The sequence below is a fragment of the Loxodonta africana genome, chromosome 6 (genome assembly GCF_030014295.1).
Source record: "Loxodonta africana isolate mLoxAfr1 chromosome 6, mLoxAfr1.hap2, whole genome shotgun sequence".
NCBI classification, from domain to species: domain Eukaryota; kingdom Metazoa; phylum Chordata; class Mammalia; order Proboscidea; family Elephantidae; genus Loxodonta; species Loxodonta africana.
In genome coordinates, this window is record NC_087347.1 from 107,577,652 (window position 1) to 107,598,444 (window position 20,793).

Sequence of the window (20,793 nt, forward strand, 5' to 3'; positions counted from 1 at the left end):
TTTAATTAATTATTTCTTGAAACCAAAGTAATACATGTATTGGATGAATACTCAAGTAGTTCTGTAAATCATAAGATAAAAAAGGTAGTCACCTGCCTCATTCCACCCATCTCTGATTGCTGCTTTAAGACACTCCCACTTTAAATTTAGCTCTTTATTTTTTGTTTTGTTTTTCTATTTTTATTTTTTATTAATCTACATATTTTTAAAATATGTTTACATTACTATATATTAATTTTTCAGATGTTAGTTATTATTGAGCAATTTCCCTATTGCTTTTCTGTTCTCTATTTCATTAGCATCTGCTCTAATCTTTATTATTCCCCCCTTTCTGAATGATTTGCTTTCAGTTTGTACTTACTTTTCCACTGTCTTATCTGGAAAGTTAGGTTATAGATTTTAGGTCTCTGTTTTTATTCTTTTTTTTTTTTTTTTTTTAATGTAGGCATCTGCAGTTATAAATTTCCCTATGAGCCCCACCTTAGCTGCATCCCATAAATGTGGATATGTTGTGGTTTTTCATTTTCATTCGTCTCAAATTATTTTCCATTTTCCCTAGTGATTTGTTTTTTGACTCATTGGCTGTTTAGAGTGCTGTTTAATTTTTATATCTTTGGGAATTTCTTAAATTTCATTCTGTTATTGATTTCTAATTTTATTCTTGTGTTTGGAGAACATGTTTTATATGATTTTAATCATGTTAAATTGATACATGTTTGTTTTATAGCTTAGCATATGGTCTATACTGGAGAAAGTTCCATATACTGTTGGGAAGAATGTGTGTTCTTTGTTTCATTTGTTATTGGGTAAAGTTCATTTCTGTTGGTTTTTCCCTCATATAGCTGGGGGCTCTGTTATTAAGTGCATAATGCTTATGGCTGTTGCATCTTACTGATGGATTGATACTTTCATCATTATAAAATATTTCTCCTTGTTTCTAGTAATATTTTTCTGTTGTTCTTTTAAAGTCTATTTTATCTTAAATTAGTATAGCCACTTTAGATTTTTCATGTTTGCTGTTTGCATGACACTTTTTTCCATCCTTCTGTTGTAGGGTCTCTATGAGTCGGAATCGACTCAATGGCTACAGATTTGATTTTTGGGTCTTTTTTTTTCTTTTTTGCTCTCAGACTCTTTGTATCTTTTACAATGTGTCTCCTGTAGTTGGATTTTATCTTCTTATCGAATCTGACAGTCTCTGTCTTTTAGCTGGATTGTTTCAACCATTCACATTTAATTCTATTTTTGGGTATAGTAGGATTTATATTTGCTATTTTCCTTTTCATTTTCTATGACCATAGACCTAAAACTTTAAAATTTCTAGCAGAAAATATTTGTGATTTTTAGGCAAGGATTTCTTAGTTATAACACCAAGTGCATAATTCACACACACACACAAAATGATAAATTGTATTTCATCAATAATAAGAACTTCTTTGAAAAACACTAATAAGAAAATGAAAACAGAAGCTACAGACTGGGAGAAAGTATTTGCAAATCATGTATCTATTTCATAAAAGACATATCCAGAATATATTAAAAACTTTCAAAACTCAATAATAAACAACCCAATTTAAAACTGGGCCAAAGACTTGAACACACACTTAATTAAAGAAGATATATGACTGAAAATAAGCAGATGAAAAGAAGTTCAATACAATTATGGTTACTGAGAAATGCAAATTAGAAACCCAAAGTGACCTCATTACATGGCTATTATTATTATCATTATTATGCTTTAGGTGAAAGTTTACAGCTCAGATTATTTTCTCATACAAAAATTTATATACATTATTATGTGACCTTAGTTGCTATCCCTATACCACACAATCCTCCTTTCCACCTCAGATTTCCTGTGTCCATTCAACCAGCTCCTATCCCTTTCTGCTTCTCACCTGGCCTCCGGACAGGAGCTGCGCATTTACCCTCCTGTATCTTTTTGAACTAAGAAGCGTGCTCTTCATGAATATCATTTCATGTCTTATGGTCCAGTCTATTCTTTGCCTGAAGAGATGGCTTCTTGAATGGTTTTAGTTCTGGGTTACAAAGAGTCCAGGGGCCATGTCTTCTGTGTTCCTCCGGTCCCAGTCATACCATTGAGTCTGGTCTTTTTACTAGGATTTGAGTTCTGCTTCCCACTTTTCTCCTTCTCCATCAGGGATTCTCTGTTGTGTTCCCTGTCAAGGTGGTTGTTGGTGGTAGCCAGGCACTGTCTAGTTTTTCTGGTCTCGGGTTGATGGAGTCTCTGGTTTATGTGTCCCCTTTTGTCTCTTGGGCTAATGTTTACCTTGTGTCTTTGGTATTCCTAATTCTTCTTTGCTCCACATGGGGTGGGACCAACTGATGCATCTTAGATGGCCACTTGCTGTCTTTTAAGACTCCAGACGGCACTCACCAAAGTGGGATGCAGAACATTTTCTTAATAAACTTTGTTATGCCAATTGACCTAGATATCCCCTAAAAACATGGACCCCAGACCTCCACCCCTGCTACACTATTCCTCGAAGTATTTGGTTGTGTTTAGGAAACTTCTTAACTTTTGGTTTAGTGGTGCTGCCTTCTCTTGTATTGTGTGTTGTCCTTCCCTTCACCTAAGGTAGTTCTTGTCTACTACCTGATTAGTGAATTCCCTTCTCCTTCTCTTCCACCCTTGTAAGCATCAAAGAATTTTTTTTCTGTGTTTAAACCTTGAGTTCTTATAATAGTGGTCTCATACAATATTTGTCCTTTCACAACTAATTTCACTAAGCATAATGCCTTCCAGGTTCCTCTGTGTTACAAGATGCTTCACCAATTCATCGTTGTTCTTTATCTTTGTGTATTATTCCATCGTGTGAATACACCATAATTTGTTTATCCATTTATTCACTGATGGGCACCTTGTTTTTTCCATCTTTTTGCTGTTGTAAACAGTGCAGCAATGAACATGGGTGTGCATACATCTATTCGTGTAACAGCTCTTATTTCTCTAGGATATATTCCAAGCAGTGGAATTGCTGGATCCTCTGGTAATTCTATTTCTAGCTTTTTAAGGAAGCACAAAAATGATTTCCAAACTGGCTGTACCATTTTACATTCCCACCAGCAGTGTATAAGTGTTCCAGTCTCTCCACAACCTTTCCAACATTTATTATTTTGTGTTTTTTGGATTAATGCTAGGCTTATTGGAGTGAAATGGTATCTCATTGTAGTTTTGATTTGAATTTCTGATGGCACTTTTAATTGCTAATGATCGTGAGCATTTCCTCATATATCTGTTAGCCACTTAAATGTCTTTTTTTTTTTTTTTTGGTGAAATTCCTGTTTATATCCTTTGCCCATATTTAAATTGGGTTGTCTTTTTGTTGTTGAGGTTTTGCAGTATCTTGTTGATTTTAGAGATTATACCCTGATCAGATATATCATAGCCAAAAAATTTTCCCCAGCCTGTAGGTTGTCTTTTTGTTCCTTTGGTGAAGTCTTCTGATGAGCATAAGTGTATAACTTTTAGGAGCTTCCAATTATCTGCTTTCTCTTCTGGTGTTTGTACACTGTTAGTTATGTTTTGTATTCTGTTTATGCCATATATTAGGGCTCCTAGCATCCTTATTTTTAATCCCATTATCTTTATCATTTTAGATTCTAGGTCCATTTTGAGTTAGTTTTTGTGCATGGTGTGAGGTATAGGTCTTGTTTCATTTTTTTGCAAATGGGTACCCAGTTATGCCAGCATGATGTGTTAAAGGGACTGTCTTTTCCCCATTTAATGGACTTTGGGCCTTTGTCAAATATCAGCTGCTCATAGGCGGATGAGTTTACCTCTGGATTCTCAATTCTGTTCCATTGGTCTATGTATCTGTTGTTGTACCAGTACCAGGCTGTTTTGACTACTCTAGCGGTATAATAGGTTGTAAAATCAGGTAGTGTGAGGCCTCTCACTTTGTTCTTTTTCCTCAGTAAAGCTTTAATTATCCAGGTCCTATTCCTTTTCCATATGAAGTTGGTGATTTGTTTTCTCCATCTCATTAAAAAATGCTATTGGAATTTGGATGTGGATTGCATTGTATCTGTAGATCACTTTGGGCAGAATACCAGTTTTCACCATGTTGAGTCTTCCTAACCTGAGCAAGGTATGTTTTTCCACTTATGTAAGTTTTTTTTTTTTTTGGATTCTTGCAGGAGTGTCTTGTAGTTTTCTTTATATAGGTCTTTTACATCTCTGGTTAAATTTATTTCTAAGTATTTTATCTTCTTGGGGGCCACTGTAAATGGTATTGATTTGGTGATATCCTCTTCGATGTTCTTTTTCTTGGTGTAGAGGAATCCAATTGATTTTTGTATGTTTATCTTGTATCCTGCTACTCTGTGGAAATCTTCTATTAATTCCAGTAGTTTTCTCATGGATTCTTTGGGGTTTTCTATGTATAAGATCATATCATCTGCAAATAGGGATACTTTTACTTCTCCCTTACCAATTTGGATGTCTTTTATTTCTTTTTCTAGCCTAATTGCTCTGGCTCAGCACAATGTTGAATAAGAGCGGTGGAAAAGGACATCTTTGTCTGCTTCCTGTTCTCAAGGGGAATGCTTTCAGACTCTCTCCATTTAGGACGATGTGGCTATTGGCTTCGTATAAACGCCCTTTATTATGTTGAGGAATTTTCCTTCTATCCCTATTTTGCTGAGAGTTTTTATCATGAATGGTGCTGGACTTTGTCCAATGCCTTTTCTGCACCAATTGATAAGATCATGTGGTTCTTGCATTTTGTTTTATTTTTATGATGGATTAGATTGATTGTTTTTCTGATGTTGAACCATCCCTATTTACCTAGTATGAATGCCACTTGGTCATGGCGAATTATTTTTATGATACGTTGTTGAATTCTACTGACCAGAATTTTGTTGAGGATTTTTGCATATGTGCTTATGACGGACATTGGTCTGTAATTTGTGTGTGTGTGTGTGTGTGGTGTCTTTACCTGGTTTTGGTATCAGGGTTATGCTGGCTTCATAGAATGAGTTTGGGAGTATTCCATCCTTCTGTCTGCTCTGAAATACCTTTAGTGGTAGTGGTGTTAACTCTTCTCTGAAAGCTTGCTAGAATTTTCCAGTGAAGCACTCAGGGCCAGGGCTTTTTTTGTTGTAGGGAGTTTTTTAAATTACCTTTTCAATCTTTTCTTTTTTGTAGGTTTATTTAGTTGTTTTATCTCTGTGTTAGTTTAGGTAGGTAGTGTGTTTCTGGAAATTTGTCTATTTCCTCTAGATTTTCAAATTTGTTGGAGTACAATTTTCATAGTATTCTGTTATGATGCTTTTAATTTCAGTTGGGTCTGTTGTGATATCACCCATCTTATTTCTTATTCAGGTTATTTTTTTTCCTCTCGAGTTTTTCTTTTGTCAATTTGGCCAGTGGTTTATCAATTTTGTTAATCTTTCCGAAGAACCAGCTTTTGGTCTTGTTAACTCTTTAAATTGTTTTTCTATTCTCTATTTCATTTAATTCTGCTCTAATTTTTATTATTTCCTTTCTTCTGGTGACTGAGGGCTTCTTTTGCTGCTGTCTTTCTACTTGTTTGAGTTTTAGGGTTAATGTTTTGATTTTGGCTCTTTTCTTCTTTTTGGATGTGTGCATTTATTGCTATAAATTTACCTCTGAGCACTGCTTTTCCTGTGTTCCAATGGTTCTGGTAGAATGTTGTTCCATTCTCATTTGATTTTGTGAATTTCTTTATTCTGTCCTTAATTTCTTCTATAACCCAGTAGGTTTTGAGCAAGGTATTCTTCAGTTTCCATGTATTAGATTTTTTTTTTTTTCCGTTGCCTTTTCTGTTACTGATTTCTACTTTTATGACTTTATGGTCAGAAAAGATGCTTTGTAATATTTCAATGTTTGGGATTCTGTTAAGGCTTGCTTTATGAACTAATATGAGGTCTGTTCTGGAGAATCATGTGCATTAGAAAAGAAAGTATATTTGGCTGCTGTTGGGTGGAGTGTTCTGTATACGTCTATGAGATCAATTTGGTTGATTGTGACATTTAGATTTTCCATGTCTTTGTTGAGCTTCTTTCTGATGTTCTGTCCTTCACTGACTATTATTGTGGAGCTGTCTATATCTCTTCTCAATGCTGTTAGAGTTTGTTTTATGTATTTTGGATCCCTGACATTGGGTGTGTAAATATTTATTATGGTTATGTCCTCCTGGTATATTAACCCTTTAAATGTTATATAGTGTCCTTCCTTATATGTTGTGGTGGGTTTTGCTTTAACGTCTATTTTGTCAGAGATTAATATTGACACTCCTACTCTTTTTGATTGTTGTTTGCCTGATATATTTTTTTTCCAAACTTTGAGTCTTACTTTGTTTGTGTTTTAAGTCTAAGGTTGTCTCTTGTAGGCAGCATATAGATGGATCATGCTTTTTTATCCATTCTGCTACTGTCTTTTTATTGGTGCATTTAGTCCATATACGTTGAGCATAATTATAGATAGATATGGGTTTAGTGCTGTCATTTTGATGTATTTTTTGTGTGTGTTATTGACAGTTTCTTTATTCCACTTAATTTTTTGTGCCGAGCCATTTTCCTTTATGTATTTTCTTCTCATCTTTTTCATTGTTGATTTTGTATTTGCTGTATCTTTATGTCTTATATTTTATTTTGATGTGTACAATTGTTAATTTCCGTTGTGGTTATAACATTTACCCTATTTTTCTAAGTTTAAACCAGTTTTTTATTTCTTTATATCACCTTGGTTTCTCTCCATATGAAAGATCCATGACTACATTTTTTAGTCCCTCTTTTTTGTTTTAATGTTTTCATCTTTTACATATTGATGTCTCTGTTCCCCCGTTTACAGCATTTTTGCTTTGATTTATTTTTTGACTTGTCTATCTTGGTTGATATCTGGTTGCTCTGTCCTCCTGAGTTTTTATCTGATGTTATTGATTTTCTAACTAGAGGACACCATTTAGTATTTCCTGTAATTTTGGTTTTGTTTTAACAAATTCCCTAAACTTCTGTTTATCTGGAAATGCCCTAGTTTCAACATCATATTTGAGGGATAGTTTTGCTGGATAGATAATTCATGGCTGACAGTTTTTTTCCTTCAAGACTTTACATATGTCATCCCATTGTCTTCTTGCCTGCATGGTTTCTGCTCAGCAGTCAGAGCTTAGTCTTATTGACTCACCTTTGTAGGTGAATTTTCATTTATCCCTAGCTGCTCTTAAAATTCTCTTTATCTTTGGTTTTGGCAAGTGTGATTATAATATGTCTTGGTGAATTTCTTTTGATATCTACCTTGTGTAGAGTTCAATGAGTTTCTTGGATAGCTATCTTCTCATTTTTCACAATATCAGGGAAGTTTTCTGCCAACAAATCTTCAATAATACTCTCTCTGTTCTCTGATATACTCCCCTGTTCTGGTACTCCAGTTGCTTCTAGGTTATTCCTCTTGATAGAGTCCCACATAATTCTTAGAGTTCCTTTTTTTTATTATTCTTTTAGCTAGTTCTCCTCAAATAAGTTGGTGTCAAGTGCTTTATCTTTAATCTCACTAATTCTAACTTCCAATGCCTCAATTCTGCTGTGACTTTCTATTGAGTCTTCTAATTCTGAAATTTTACTGTTAATCTTTTGGATTTCTTTTTGCTGTCTCTCTATGGATTTGTCATTATGCTCCTGGATAACATTCTTAAGTTTCTCTGTTGCTTTATCTGTGTGTTCCTTGGCTTAGCTGCATTTTGCCTGATCTCCTTCTTGGTTTCTTGAATATTTCTATATACTAGTGTTTTGAATTCTACCTCCAGTAATTTCAAGAAATTATATTCCTCCAGAAGGTTTCTTGATTCTTTGTTTTGGTGGCTTGCTGAAGCCATCAGAGTCTGCCTCTTATTGTGATTTGGTATTGACTGTTGTCTCTGAGCCATCAATAATTTATTATATTTATTTATTTTATGTTTGCTTATCGTGTCCTAACTTCTTGTTTTGTTTTGATATGCTCAAATAGGCTGGCCATGTGAGCTAGTTTGATTATTGGTGTCTTTGAAGCTCTCACGTGCTGTCTCCAGGTGGCTAGGGCTGTTACTAAGTATGTGATTCCAGGACTCCATTTACTCTTCTTGTGTGAATTCAGCTGTGCGGTGCAGGCTCTCACCTACAGTCCTAGATGATCTGGAGTGAGCACAGGTATCTGTCTGCAGTAGGGGGTCATGCGCCAATCAAGGCAGGGAGCTGATTGTTGCCCCTGAGTGCTTGGGTGGAAGATGTGTCCCTGTTCCCTAGAGTGCACAGGTAGGTGGGTTTTGCAGCCAGACTATGGGTACCCAATTTTGTTGGCAGTAATGACTGAGAAAAAGAAGAAAAAAAAAAAAAAGAGTCACCACCTATTCTTGGACCCCTGTTATGGATGACTCAATGGAGTGGGTAGAGCTACCAGTCCTCAGGCTCCTGATGTGGGTAGGTGAGGACCCTGCTTAATGGGCAGGGCAGTGCCAAATATCATGAATCTGCTACTCCCCCTTATAGCAGATACAGATGAAAATAAGCTTCAGGTATATACCCTGTTATACCATTCTAACGAGGGCCTACACTATTGAAATGGGTCCGTAGAGGTCTATGCAAGGGTGAAAGGCATTCAACGTTCTTTGACCCCTTATACCTGTGCCTAGGCAAAGGGGCTGTACCTGCCCTGAGTTCCCAGATTAGGGGAGCTGGCAGATTATTTTTTCCCGTTTGTTAATTTGTCCTCTCTCCAAAGCTGGGAGAATGGGTCAGGGTGTGTAACGAGTCCTACTTCCAACCCAGAGACCCAGAGCAGAGTAGGGAAAGGACAGAAAAATGGGAAAAAGGTACTTCCCAAAAGAGTTTTTGTTTTTGTTTTGGATCCCCATGTTAGGGTAGACTATTCTACTTATTTTTCACTGATTGAGCACCCTTTCTCATTGGTTCTGGAGGTTTGAGCAGACTGTCAGCTGCTTGGTCTCTCCCAATGTAGAATACACGTCCCTAGCACAGCTTCTTTCCTCACTGCTCATGCCAGCCAATCCAGCCTGCAGGATGCTGGTGCCAGACGGGTCAAGTGTGGCCACTCCTTGCTGCTTCTAAACCATCTCTCCCTTTGCCTGCCACTCAGTTCAATTCCTCAACTTTGTCTTTGACGTTCAGGGCTTCTAGATTGTCATATATAATTGATTCACTTTTTTCCAGTCTTTGTTGAAAGAAGGACCACAGGAAGAGTTTGACTACCATCTTGCCCCCGCCTCTCATTGCATACCCATGAGCATGGCTAAAAATAAAACTTAAAAAACCTGATACTACCAAGTACTAGGGAGAAGGCAGAACAAGTGGAAGATTCATATGTTGGTGGTGGGAATGCAAAATGGTAATGACTCTGGAAAACTTTTAAGATGTTTCTTTTAAAGTGAAATATACACTTGCCATTTAACCCAGCAATCTCACATTTACCCAAGTCAGGTGATAACCTACGTTTACAGGAAACCTGTATATAAATGTTTATAGCAGCTTTACTTATAATAACATGAACCTGGAAACAACCCAAATGTCCTTCACCTGTGAATTGTATAGACAGATTGTGATACATTCATGCAATGGAATACTCTTGTGGGGAGGGTGAGAGAAATGACTTGCCGATGCAGTATATGTTGCCTTTGAGTAGATTTTAACTCCTAGTGACCCTCTAGGACAAAGTAGGACTGCCTCATAGGGTTTCCAAGGCTGTAAATCTTTTCTGAAGCAAACCACCACATCCTTCTCCAACAGAACAGCTGAGGGGCTCAAACCACCGACCTTTTGGTTAGCAGATGAGCACTTAACCACTGTGCCATCAGGGCTCCTACACTCATACTGACATAGATAAATCTCAAAAGCACCATCCTAAGTGAAAGAAGCCAGACTCAAAATGCTACACAGTGGGTGATTCCATTTATATGACAGGTTGAAAAAAAAAAACATAGAGATAGAAAAACGATCAGTGATTACCAAAGGCTTTCAGTGGAGAAAAGGTCTGGCTGTGGGTGAAGAGGGCCACTGCAGGATTTGGGAGGGAAGTTGGTCCTCTTCGATATCTTGGTAATGGCATTGGTTCCACAATGCATTTGTCAAAACTTCCAGAATTGCACAGTAAGGGGGCAAATTTTACTTCATATCAAAAATGGAACAAAAAAGGCCTAAACATATGAATCGCCTTAATGCTGTATTTTTCTATGTAAGAACAAACTGAAAAATTGAAACCAGGGCCATAGTCTAGCACTAACTAAAGAATTTGGAAGAAATCCGTATTAACAGTCCTATGTAGCAGCCTAATCTCCACAAGCCAGCTCACACTGCCTTTTACTAGGCCAAGGAAACAAGGGTGAGAGGATGAATGATGTGACACAAATTATCACCATTCTAAATATGTCAAGCATACGTCCTGCTGACAAGAGGGACTGTCTGGCATGGCAAGTAGTTACCTCAGCTTTTCAATCTCCAAGCTCAAAAAGCGAGTGAAACATCTAATTTTTTAATGTGCTACATAAGGAAAGAATAATTTTTTTCCTAATTACTTTGATTATAAGTGCTGGTTAAAAATAATTTTTATATAAACAGAATTCAAGGAGAGATTTTGTTACTAAAATTGAGAATGAAGCATTATCGCATTTTGAAAATTAATGTCTCAGATAACTTATGTATTTGGCTTGCTGCCTGTATCTTTTTGTATTTCCAAAGAGTTTCTAAAAGTTCTAACTTCCTCTCGGGAAGAAACATATAACCTAGGAGCACACAAATAGAATAGCACAGCTGTGTTCTCATTGTCCTGCTAAATCCAATACACGATCAATGTGGATTTTTTGATTAAGAGTCATTACGGCAGCCAACATAATGCTATTGACCACACTATGGTTGACCTGATGACTAAACATCTAGATTGCAAACAGTGGCTCTCTGCCTTAGAGATTTTTGTATAAACAAAATTAATAAGGGAAGAAACCTTCTACAGTAATGATTTGTAATTGTTGGAATCTGGTTGCCAACTTCTAATCACCTTTTTCTACCATCCTATTTTTTGCTCTGAGATAGGTCAGCACAATTTACTTGAGTGCATTTCCAAAACCATATACCTATATGTATTTGAGGAAACCCTGGTGGCGTAGTGGTTAAGAGCTATGGCTGCTAACCAAAAGATTGGCAGTTCAAATCCACCAGGCGCTTCTTGGAAACTCTATGGAGCCATTCTACTCTGTCCCATAGGGTTACTATGAATCGGAATGACTTGTTGGAGTTTTTTTGTATATGTATTTGTGGAGAACCAAAAAAAAAAAAAAACCATTGTCACAGAGACAATTTCGACTCACAGTGACGTTATAGCAAACTTATAGGTCCTACTCTGTCCTATAAGGTTGCTATAAGGTCGCTGTGAGTCGAAATTGTCTCCATGGCAATGTTTTTTTTTGGGGGGGGGTTCTCCACAAATACATATACAAAAAAAAAACTCCAACAAGTCATTCTGACTCATAGCGACCCTATAGGACAGAGTAGAACTGCTGCATAGGGAATCCAAGGCTGTAAATCTTCACAGAAGCAGACTGCTGCATCTTTCTCCCAGGGAGCGGCTGGTGCATTCTAGCTGCCAACCTTTCAGTTACCAACCGACTGCTTTAACCACTGTGCCACCAGGGCTCCTATTTGTGGCAGAGCTCCATAAATCTCAAAACCGTTAGAGGGCATAACAATTCCTAAAGACTGGGCAGAGCAGCATAAGTTTTCAGTAAAATCACTTGTCTGAATTGTTAATTGAGTCATGCTTATGCAGCAAATTAAACATGGGTATGCGTTTGCTTCAGAAAGTAATATTCATATTTTATAGAAACAGGAAGCCAGTAGGCAAAAGTCCTCATTTCTTATTTCCTGTGGTTAGTGTCTCCTTATCTGTTAGGGACTTTGCATTCAGGGAAAGACTTCAGGAGATTTATTAAAAAGAAAAAAGATATCGTCTCCAGAAGATATCAAAAAAACACAGTAGTGGTTAAGGGCAAATCTAGGACCATGTCATATAACACCACAAAATGAAAAACAGAACCTTTCCATTGTAAAAAAGAAATATAGCCCCAAGCCACTTGAAATATATGTAAATTATAATATAAATATTAACAACAGATAATCTGATGTATTGAGTGGATGGTTAGCTACAAGTGGTCAAATGATAATAAAAAAATAATGATAAAAACAATAGTTATTATGTATCAGATAATATTTGAAGAACCTTGCATGCCTGACCTCATTTAAGGCTCCTGACAGCCCTATGAGGTAAGTTTTATCAGTATTCCCCATTTTAGAGATAAAGGAAAAGAGATATAGGAAGTTTAAATGATTTCCCCATTTTCATGGTATTAAGTAACAAACTACCCTGATATATTAGGGGATTAATACCCAGAAATCTAATTTCTTACTCATACCATGGTTCAATTTGGTCTTCAGTGGATGGTCCTCCATGCATTGTTCCAGACTCCTCTATGTTATGCCTCTGCCTTCCTGCAGTCCTAGGAGTCATGTGTAGGGTGCCCTGTATCCAGATGGCTGATGACTGTGGAAGATTGTCAGAACGCTTTAGAGACCAGGTCAGAAAATAGCAAGTATCAATTCTGCAAATGTCATATCAGTTAGAAGCCAGCAATATGGCCTCTACTTGTAATTCGGGGTTATAAGTAAACTGGGAATTGTCATTTTTTTTTTTTTTTTAATTTGCCCAAAGAGAGGAAACAAGATTGGTAAGCATCTATTTGTTGCCACATTCACAGTCTATAGTTCAGGGCCTTAACCATATAACTGCACCACAACTCAAAAGAAAAAAAGTGGTGAATGAAACCTCAGACTTAATGTAAATTAACGTTTTGAGTCTCTAGACTTCCTCTTACCATTTATTAGCAATACAAATCCAGAAATACATTTTTATTCTACGTCAAAGAATGGCTTTGAAACTTTGATGCCTCAAAGCTACCCACAACTTCTAAAACATTAACTTGCATTTTGATAAGGAGCACGTTTTGATAATATTCTCCTTTACAACTTATTCTCTCTTACAACTTTAAAAAAATAAAAGTTTTTCTCAAAATCCCAGAATGGAGTGGGTCTGTGTTTGAGGAAGCCTCTATTAATTGAATTAGATTTGATCCCTGAAATAACAGATTCTGTGTGACCCCTGTTTTTTAATCAAAAAGACAGTTTTTTTTTTTTTTTTATGATAGTGCTGGGGGACGGAATCCCATGTTTACACATCTGTATTCTGACTTGCCTATTTCATCCCCTCAGATGTTTTTCCTACTTCTGTTTAAGATCTTAACCAATAATCATGTTGCATCGTGAAAGACACTTTATGAGGACTAATGGTTAAAGATTTTCTGTTATACTCAAATAGACTTTCTAACAAAATTAATCTGATTCACTTTTCATTATGAACATAGTCATTACACCATTGCATGCAATTAAGCATAAGTGGTAAGCACTTCAAACAGATAACTTTACAATAATTAGTATTGCTCTCACGGACTAAAGCTACATTTTACATTTTAGTTTTCTATGTTGCCAGTTCTTCATGGTTTTTCAGTATGCGTTAGAAGAATCAGTATTTACCATTTCACTGATATCATATACTGTTTAATCATCTACCTATCATCACTACACACATACACAAATTCTCACACAGGATAAATTCAATAGATCTAAAGCTAAGTTGCCCTTGTTTCTTGTCATTTTCAGCAACCGCACAACAACCTAATACCTAAAGCTATTCTTGAGGTCTAATTTGTCATATCCATTTTTCCCATTTTCTGTTACATTCCCACACCCTTTCCAACACTACCCCCAGTCTGTAATTCCTTTCAGAGTGGACTGTACCCTCTACCCTCCAGATATTTCAAACTTGAAAAGTGGAGAAAGATGTGACCAGTAGTCTGTGGATTTGATTTCAGGTATTAAACAGAGAAAGAACACATTTAAAGCACTGAGTTAATATGCCTATCTTATGGTTACAGACTAAATAAATGACATCATACCCCACCCTCAGTCTCTTTATCTTATAAGCCTTTATCAGCCTTTTCTATGAGAAATCTTACCTGCTTCCTCCTTCTAGCTCAATTCCTTACTACGTTTGCCTCTGACCTCTCCGCTCCACTGAAACCCTTTTTAAAGGTCTTCAGTGATCCTGTTAAGGGAGTTCATTGTGTTTTCTTTTTATTTTTTATTGATCCTGTTAAGGGAGTTCATTGTGTTCTCTAGTTTTTATCTCAGTACATTTCTCAAAGAAGTTAATATTCATTTTTCCAGCTTCTTCCATGAACTGCTTTCCTCCTCAGGTTTTGTGAAGCCTTCAAGGTTGTCCACCTACATATTTGATTATTTTTCTTTTGTTGTTGGTGTTGTTGAAGCCTCTTCTTCTGATTTTCTTTTAAATATAGAAGTTCTTTTCTGAGTTTTATTTGTTTGTATCCTAAATATTCTTTCCGAGGGATCATTGTTCGCTTTTTAGGCTTCAATTACCAACTTTATGTTTGTAACTTCCGAGTCTACATCTTCAGTCTAGACTTCTGGTGTAGTCCCAAATTCTCAATTTCTTGTTGGACGTTATGTTGCCAGTATGTGCAACTAAATATAATGAAAGGCAGTCTTCGAATTTTCCTCCTTAGACTCCAGCCCTCCTGTTCCTAGTTCATTTTATTGATACAATTAACTCATTGTCATTATGCTTTCACCAAGTTCCTGTCTATCCTTCTAGATAAACATAATCCTATTTTATACTTTTCTCATTTCTAGACTTATACATAGCTTTTCTTCCTTCAGTATTTGGTAGTGTTATGGATTGAATTGTGTCCCCCAAAAGTGAATATCAACTTGGCTAGGCCGTGATTCCTTGTATTGTGTGATCGTCACCATTTTGTGAACTGATGTGATTATCCTATGTGTTGTGAATCCTAACCTCTATGATGTTAATAAGGACTAATTAGAGGCAGTTATGATAATGAGGCAGGACTCAATCTACAGAATTAGGTTGTATCTCGAGTCAATCTCTTTTGAGATGTAAAACAGAGAATTGAGCAGAGAAGAGAGAAACCTCATGCCACCAAGAAAGAAACACACATGGGGTGAAGCACGTCCCTTGGACACGGGGACCCTGCACTGAGAAGCTCTTGGACCAGGGAAAGATTGATGACAAGGTGTTTTCCCAGTGTCAACAGAGATAACAAACCTTTTCCTGGAGCTGAATCCCTGAATTCGGACTTCTAGCCTCCTAACCTATGAGGAAATAAATTTCCATTTGTTAAATCCATCCACTTGAGGTATTTCTGTTACAGCAGCACTAGCTAATTAAGACAAGTAATTTCAAACAATACAAGTCAGAGTACATCACTTCTAGGCTCAGTAACCAGCAATGATTTAATCTATGAATCAATCCACCTTGATCTTCCCCCTAACAACCTTTCTATCTCCATTACCTCTCATATCAAACTCTATGCTTTAACTGCACAGAGGTATTTACCATTGTTTTTATACTAGATGCCTTCATATATTTTTGTTCATTTTCTCACATTTTCCCCTTTGTCTGGAAAGCACTCTCATAAATTTTGCCTGTTGATGTCTTCTTAGCTTTTAAGTTCCAGCTCAAATGAAACTTCTTCCACAATTGTTTCCCAGATATCCTCCCCCATTTCCAGCTCCTGGCTGGATCCCTCTCTTTGTAAATTATGTTCATATTTTTATTTAGCGTATATGTTTTTCTGCCATGAATTATAAATACTTGTTTTTTTTAATTATTTATTGTCCTTCTCACTTAACCCCACCCACTTCCACACTCAAGTTGTAAATCTCTCAATTTGTTTAAAACAATTTTTCATCTGTGAAATCCTAGCAGAATGCTTAGCATTGACTAGGTGCTCAGTAAATGTTGAACCAAAAAAAAAAAAAAGTAGTATATAAATTCAAGGCAATTTTGGATTGATTCCACCATAATCAAACATGGTTTGACAACTCAATTACCTAGCTTTAAGAGGTAAATGGACTATCTTTAGGACTTAGTTTCATTTAATGAGCTAGAAATGACACCTTAGAGTAGTGATCCTAAATTTAAGCTACTTTATTGATTTATTGATTCATTTGTCTCACACGAATTATAAGAATTTTTTTGTATCTATAGCACATTGCTAAGCCTAGGATGATGGAGAAAAAAAAAATGTATATTCCATTGTTCCATACCAGCCATCCTTTGATTATACAGTGAGGGATAGAGCACTTACTAAGAACACAGGCTTTGGAGCCAGGCCAACCTTGTTTTGAATGCCAGCTTCATAATATATTTGCTGTGTAATTTTGGGCTAGTTGTCAGCTATCAGTTTCCTCATCTGCAAAGTGCAGAATACAGTGATATCTATATGTTCATCTGTTACGAGATTGCACATGTACCCTATTTTTATGCAAATATAGCTCATATTATACATTTTTTTTTTTTGCCAACCATGTTACCCACTCCCCCCCCCCCCCCACTATTTTCATGAGCAACCTATGCTGTGTGTTAATGTGTGGGCACGTTATTTACAAAAAATATGGTATGTTGCTGTTGTCATTAGTTGTCATCGAAACCTGACATATAAAAAAACCTGACATATAGTAGGTTCTTAATTGGTATATGTATACATATAAGCCCTGGTGGTATAGTGGTTAAATGCTAAGCTGCTAACCAAAAGGTCGGGAGTTCAAATCCACCAGCTGCTCCTTGGAAACCCTATAGGGCAGTTCTACTCTGTCCTATAGGGTCACTATGAGTCAGAACTGACTTGATGGCACCTAACAAAAACAACAATATATATCTATAGACTAGATACATAGGTATATACCTGTGTATATGTATATAGCTATGTACATGTATATAAGCCAAAATCCGTTGCTATCAAGTTGATCCCGACTCATAGAGGCCCTAAAGGACAGAGTAGAACTTCCCCATAGAGTTTGCAAGAAGCACATGGTAGATTTGAACTGCTAACCTTTTGGTAAACAGCCAAACTCTTAACCACTGTGTCACCAAGATTCCTATACATATTAGTGGGGGAAACCAAAGTAGAAATATACCTTCTCCTCACTTTTCAGTGATATCATTATCTGACGTTTTCCATTTACAACAATATAAAAAATGCACTATCTGACTATTTTGTGCATTAATGATATACATCTTGCAGTAATGAATGCTGAGATGCAAAGTGAGGGTAACGCTGGCTGGCCATGATTCTCAGTGGTTTGGCAGTTATGTAATGACATAGTCATCCTCCATTTTTGTATAACACTGATTTCAAGTATCAACTTGGTCTTTGGAAACTAACCATGTCGGTAAGTGAGGAGAGGGTGTAATGTGATGAATGTATATAAATGTATATCAGAAACAAGGAGGTACCAACTGTGTCAAATGCTGCTGACAGGCAAAGTAAGATGAGAACTGAGAAATGGCTATTTATGATCACGGAGAATATCAGAAAACTTTGCAGAAGAAGTTTCTGTGAAGCAGTGGAGATAAAAGCCTGATGGGATGGATTTAAGACAGAATCAGTGGGAAGAAGGGGTGGGGGTATGGACAAGTTTTTTTGTTGTTGTTGTTTTGAGTTTTATTGCAAAAGGAACAGAGGAATTAAGCAGTAGTAACTTAACTATTGGGAACAGTGAGGTCAAGGTGTTTCTTGGTTTTTTGCTTTAAGTGGGGAAAAATAAAATCATGTTTGCATACTGAGAATGGGCTAATATAAGCATCAGCAAACATTTTTTTCTGTAAAGGGTCAGATAGTAAATATCTTAGTTTGTAAGGGCCATAGATCTCTGAGGCAACTGTTCAACTCTATCTTTTTTATCGTGAAAACTGCCATAGACAATCTGGAAACGAATGGGGATGGCTGTATTCCAATAAAACTTAATTTGCAAAGGACAGAGGAACTCTAGTTTGCCAACCCCAGATCTAACATGCACAGAAAATGATTAGGAGAAGCTGCAGAAAAGAGTCGAAATAATATTCTTGTGCAGGTGAGAGGGGATGGGATTTTGTTAACAGAAAGGGGGAATCTTTTTTTGTGTGTTTTAGGTGAAAGTTTATAGCTCAAGTAAATTTCTCATTCAAATATGTATACACATATTGTTTTGTGACATTAGTTGCAATCCCCATGATGTAACAGCATTGTCCATCTTTCCACCCTGAGTTCTCTGTGTCCCTTAGTCCAGTTCCTGTCCCTTCCCCTCTTCTCGTCCTGCTTTTGGACAGGAGCTGCCCATTTGGTCTTGTATATTTTATTAAACTTAGAAGCACATTCCTCACGTGTGTTATTTTTTTATTTTATAGGCCTGTCCAATCTTTGTCTAAAAGGTGGGCTTCAGGGATGGTTTCAGTTCTGGGTTAGCAGAGCGTCTGGAGACCATAGTTTGGAGGGTTCCTCTAGCCTCTGACAGACCAAGTAAGACTGGTCTTTTTACATGAATTTGGATTCTTTCTACATTTTTCTTCTGCTCTGTCTGGGACTCTCTGTTGGGATCCCTGTCAGGGCAGTTGTTGGGGGTAGCCAAAGACCATCTACTTCTTCTGGTCTCCAGCTGGTGGAGTCTTTGGTTCATGTTGCCCTTTAATCCTTTGAGCTAGTATTTTCCTCGTGTCTTTGGTTTTCTTCATTCTCGTTTGCTCCAGGTGGGATGGGACCAACAGATGTATCTCAGATGGCCGCTCACAGGCTTTTAAGATCCCAGATGCTATTCACCAAAGTGGGATGCAGAACACTTTCTTTATAAACTATGTTATGCCAATTGACCTAGATGTCCCCCAAGACTATGGTCCTCAGGGCTCAGCCCCAGCTACTCGGTCCCTCAAAGTGTTTGGATGTGTCTAGAGAAGGGGGAATCTTGATGATAAGTTTAACCAAGTTCGAAAGTCATTGGGGGAAAAGAATATATATAGATGGATAGAAAAAAAAAAAAAAAAAACTTGCCATGGAGTCATATCTGCCTCATGGCATTAGCCCCATGTGTATTAGAGTTAAACTGTGCTCCACAGGTGTTTTAATGATGATTTTTCAGAAGTAGATTGCCAAGCCTTTTGACTGAAGTACTTATGGGTGCACCTAAACCTCAATGTGGAGTGTAAATTTGTTGAAAATCTTTTCCGATTGCTTTGATTTCCTCAGAGAAGTAGGAGGAAAGATTATCATAAGTAAGTCAGAATTAAGAGGGAGGCTTGGAGATTTAAGAAGAGAGACTGTATGAATAGTTGTATGAAAGTGTTGACACTAATTGAGCTAAGGAAATATTATATATAATTAAATTTTTAGTAAAATAATTCTCAAATTGGGATGTTCCAAATATTCTTTGACACATTGGACTTTTATGTTCTATTATAATGCATATATATTTTTTCTGAAGCACCAGCTACATTTATGGCAAATATCACCATATTTTAAGTCATTTAACTTTAATCTTCAAAACTCTATCTTATTTTTCTGCTTGAGAGAAAAAGAGGAAACAATAGTGTTGTCACAATCCATTAATGCCCCTGTTTTATAGACAGCAGAATCAGTTACACATTCTATCCAGATATTTTTCTAGTTTAGCAAATTTTATTCCTGTTAGAAATCATTCGTACAATGAATATGCTCCTGTCACTTCATCTCTGTTTCATCCATTTATCATATTGAATCCTAATTTGCTCTGTGGGCTTGCTAACTTTTGTCTCAATGATGTATTTGCTCAAAAAGAGTTCAGATATAATGAAATATATTATGTCCAGTATTTGTTTAATATTATGCTCCAATGGAAAATAAATTATTGAAATGGAATGTATTCACATTGATTGCTGTGAAGGTTACACATGGACTGGTAAATCAAAACAAGCCCTCAAAAGATAGAAAATCAATTGATGTGTCAGATAGAAAGGCATACATGGCAAATCAACTACTGAGTTGACATTTTTCCTCTCAAAATAATTTAATTTACCAGAATTTGAAAGAATTTGTGACTTTGAATGTAGGTAATAAGCTAAAAAGTAGAAGACCAAATAAATTGATCATAAATTTCATTAGGAATGGTTCACAAAAATGTAAACCAATATACTTTAGAAAGAATATATATTTTTTCTTCTTTAGACCAATCACAGAAATTTTCTAGAGGACCAATCAGGACTATATTATTAGAATGTATGCAGTGAGTAAATATAAATAATATTTAAATATAAACATTAAATCTGCGTGCACAGCTAATAGAGAGAATATGTTTGTTTTTCCTCTACAGAACTGTTACCAAATTGCCAAGAGCTAAATTGTCAGTATAAATGTGCAATTGTCAGCAATACCACGAGCTGTTTCTGTGAAGATGGCTATGAAGTAAAAGAAGATGGAAGAAGCTGTAAAGGTAAATACGACATGTACTTCTATATGGTAATTTATGTATGTATGTATAGTATGGAGGCTTAGTTAACAGAAATTTAATAAAGTATCTCTGAGCACCTACCATATACTCCATGAAGTACTAATGTCAACAAATTATTAGTTTGTTTCTTGAGATTTAAAAGTTGGCACTACCTTAAGTAAACACATTCTTAGACATTACAGATAAGCTTTTATCCAATCAATTTTTAATTCATATGCAATAATGTCAAAACTAAAATGATGAAAGATGTTTTGATTAACCATTAAAACATTGGATTGTATTAACTTCCTAAATGCTTTGAGACCGTTGTACAGCTACTGCAGTTTAATATACATATGTTATTAACTAATTAAGTTTAATAAATACTAACCATGTAATGTT

General features: G+C 36.3%; 1 protein-coding gene across 1 annotated transcript in view; it reads left to right on the forward strand.

Moving 5' to 3' along the window:
- Positions 1-20,793, forward strand: part of LRP1B (LDL receptor related protein 1B) — a 1,749,164-nt gene that overhangs the window by 585,916 nt on the left and 1,142,455 nt on the right. The window contains exon 3 of the mRNA XM_064287257.1: positions 20,275-20,394. Within this exon, the coding sequence (XP_064143327.1) occupies positions 20,275-20,394 (120 nt within the window). The remainder of the gene's footprint in view (positions 1-20,274; positions 20,395-20,793) is intronic.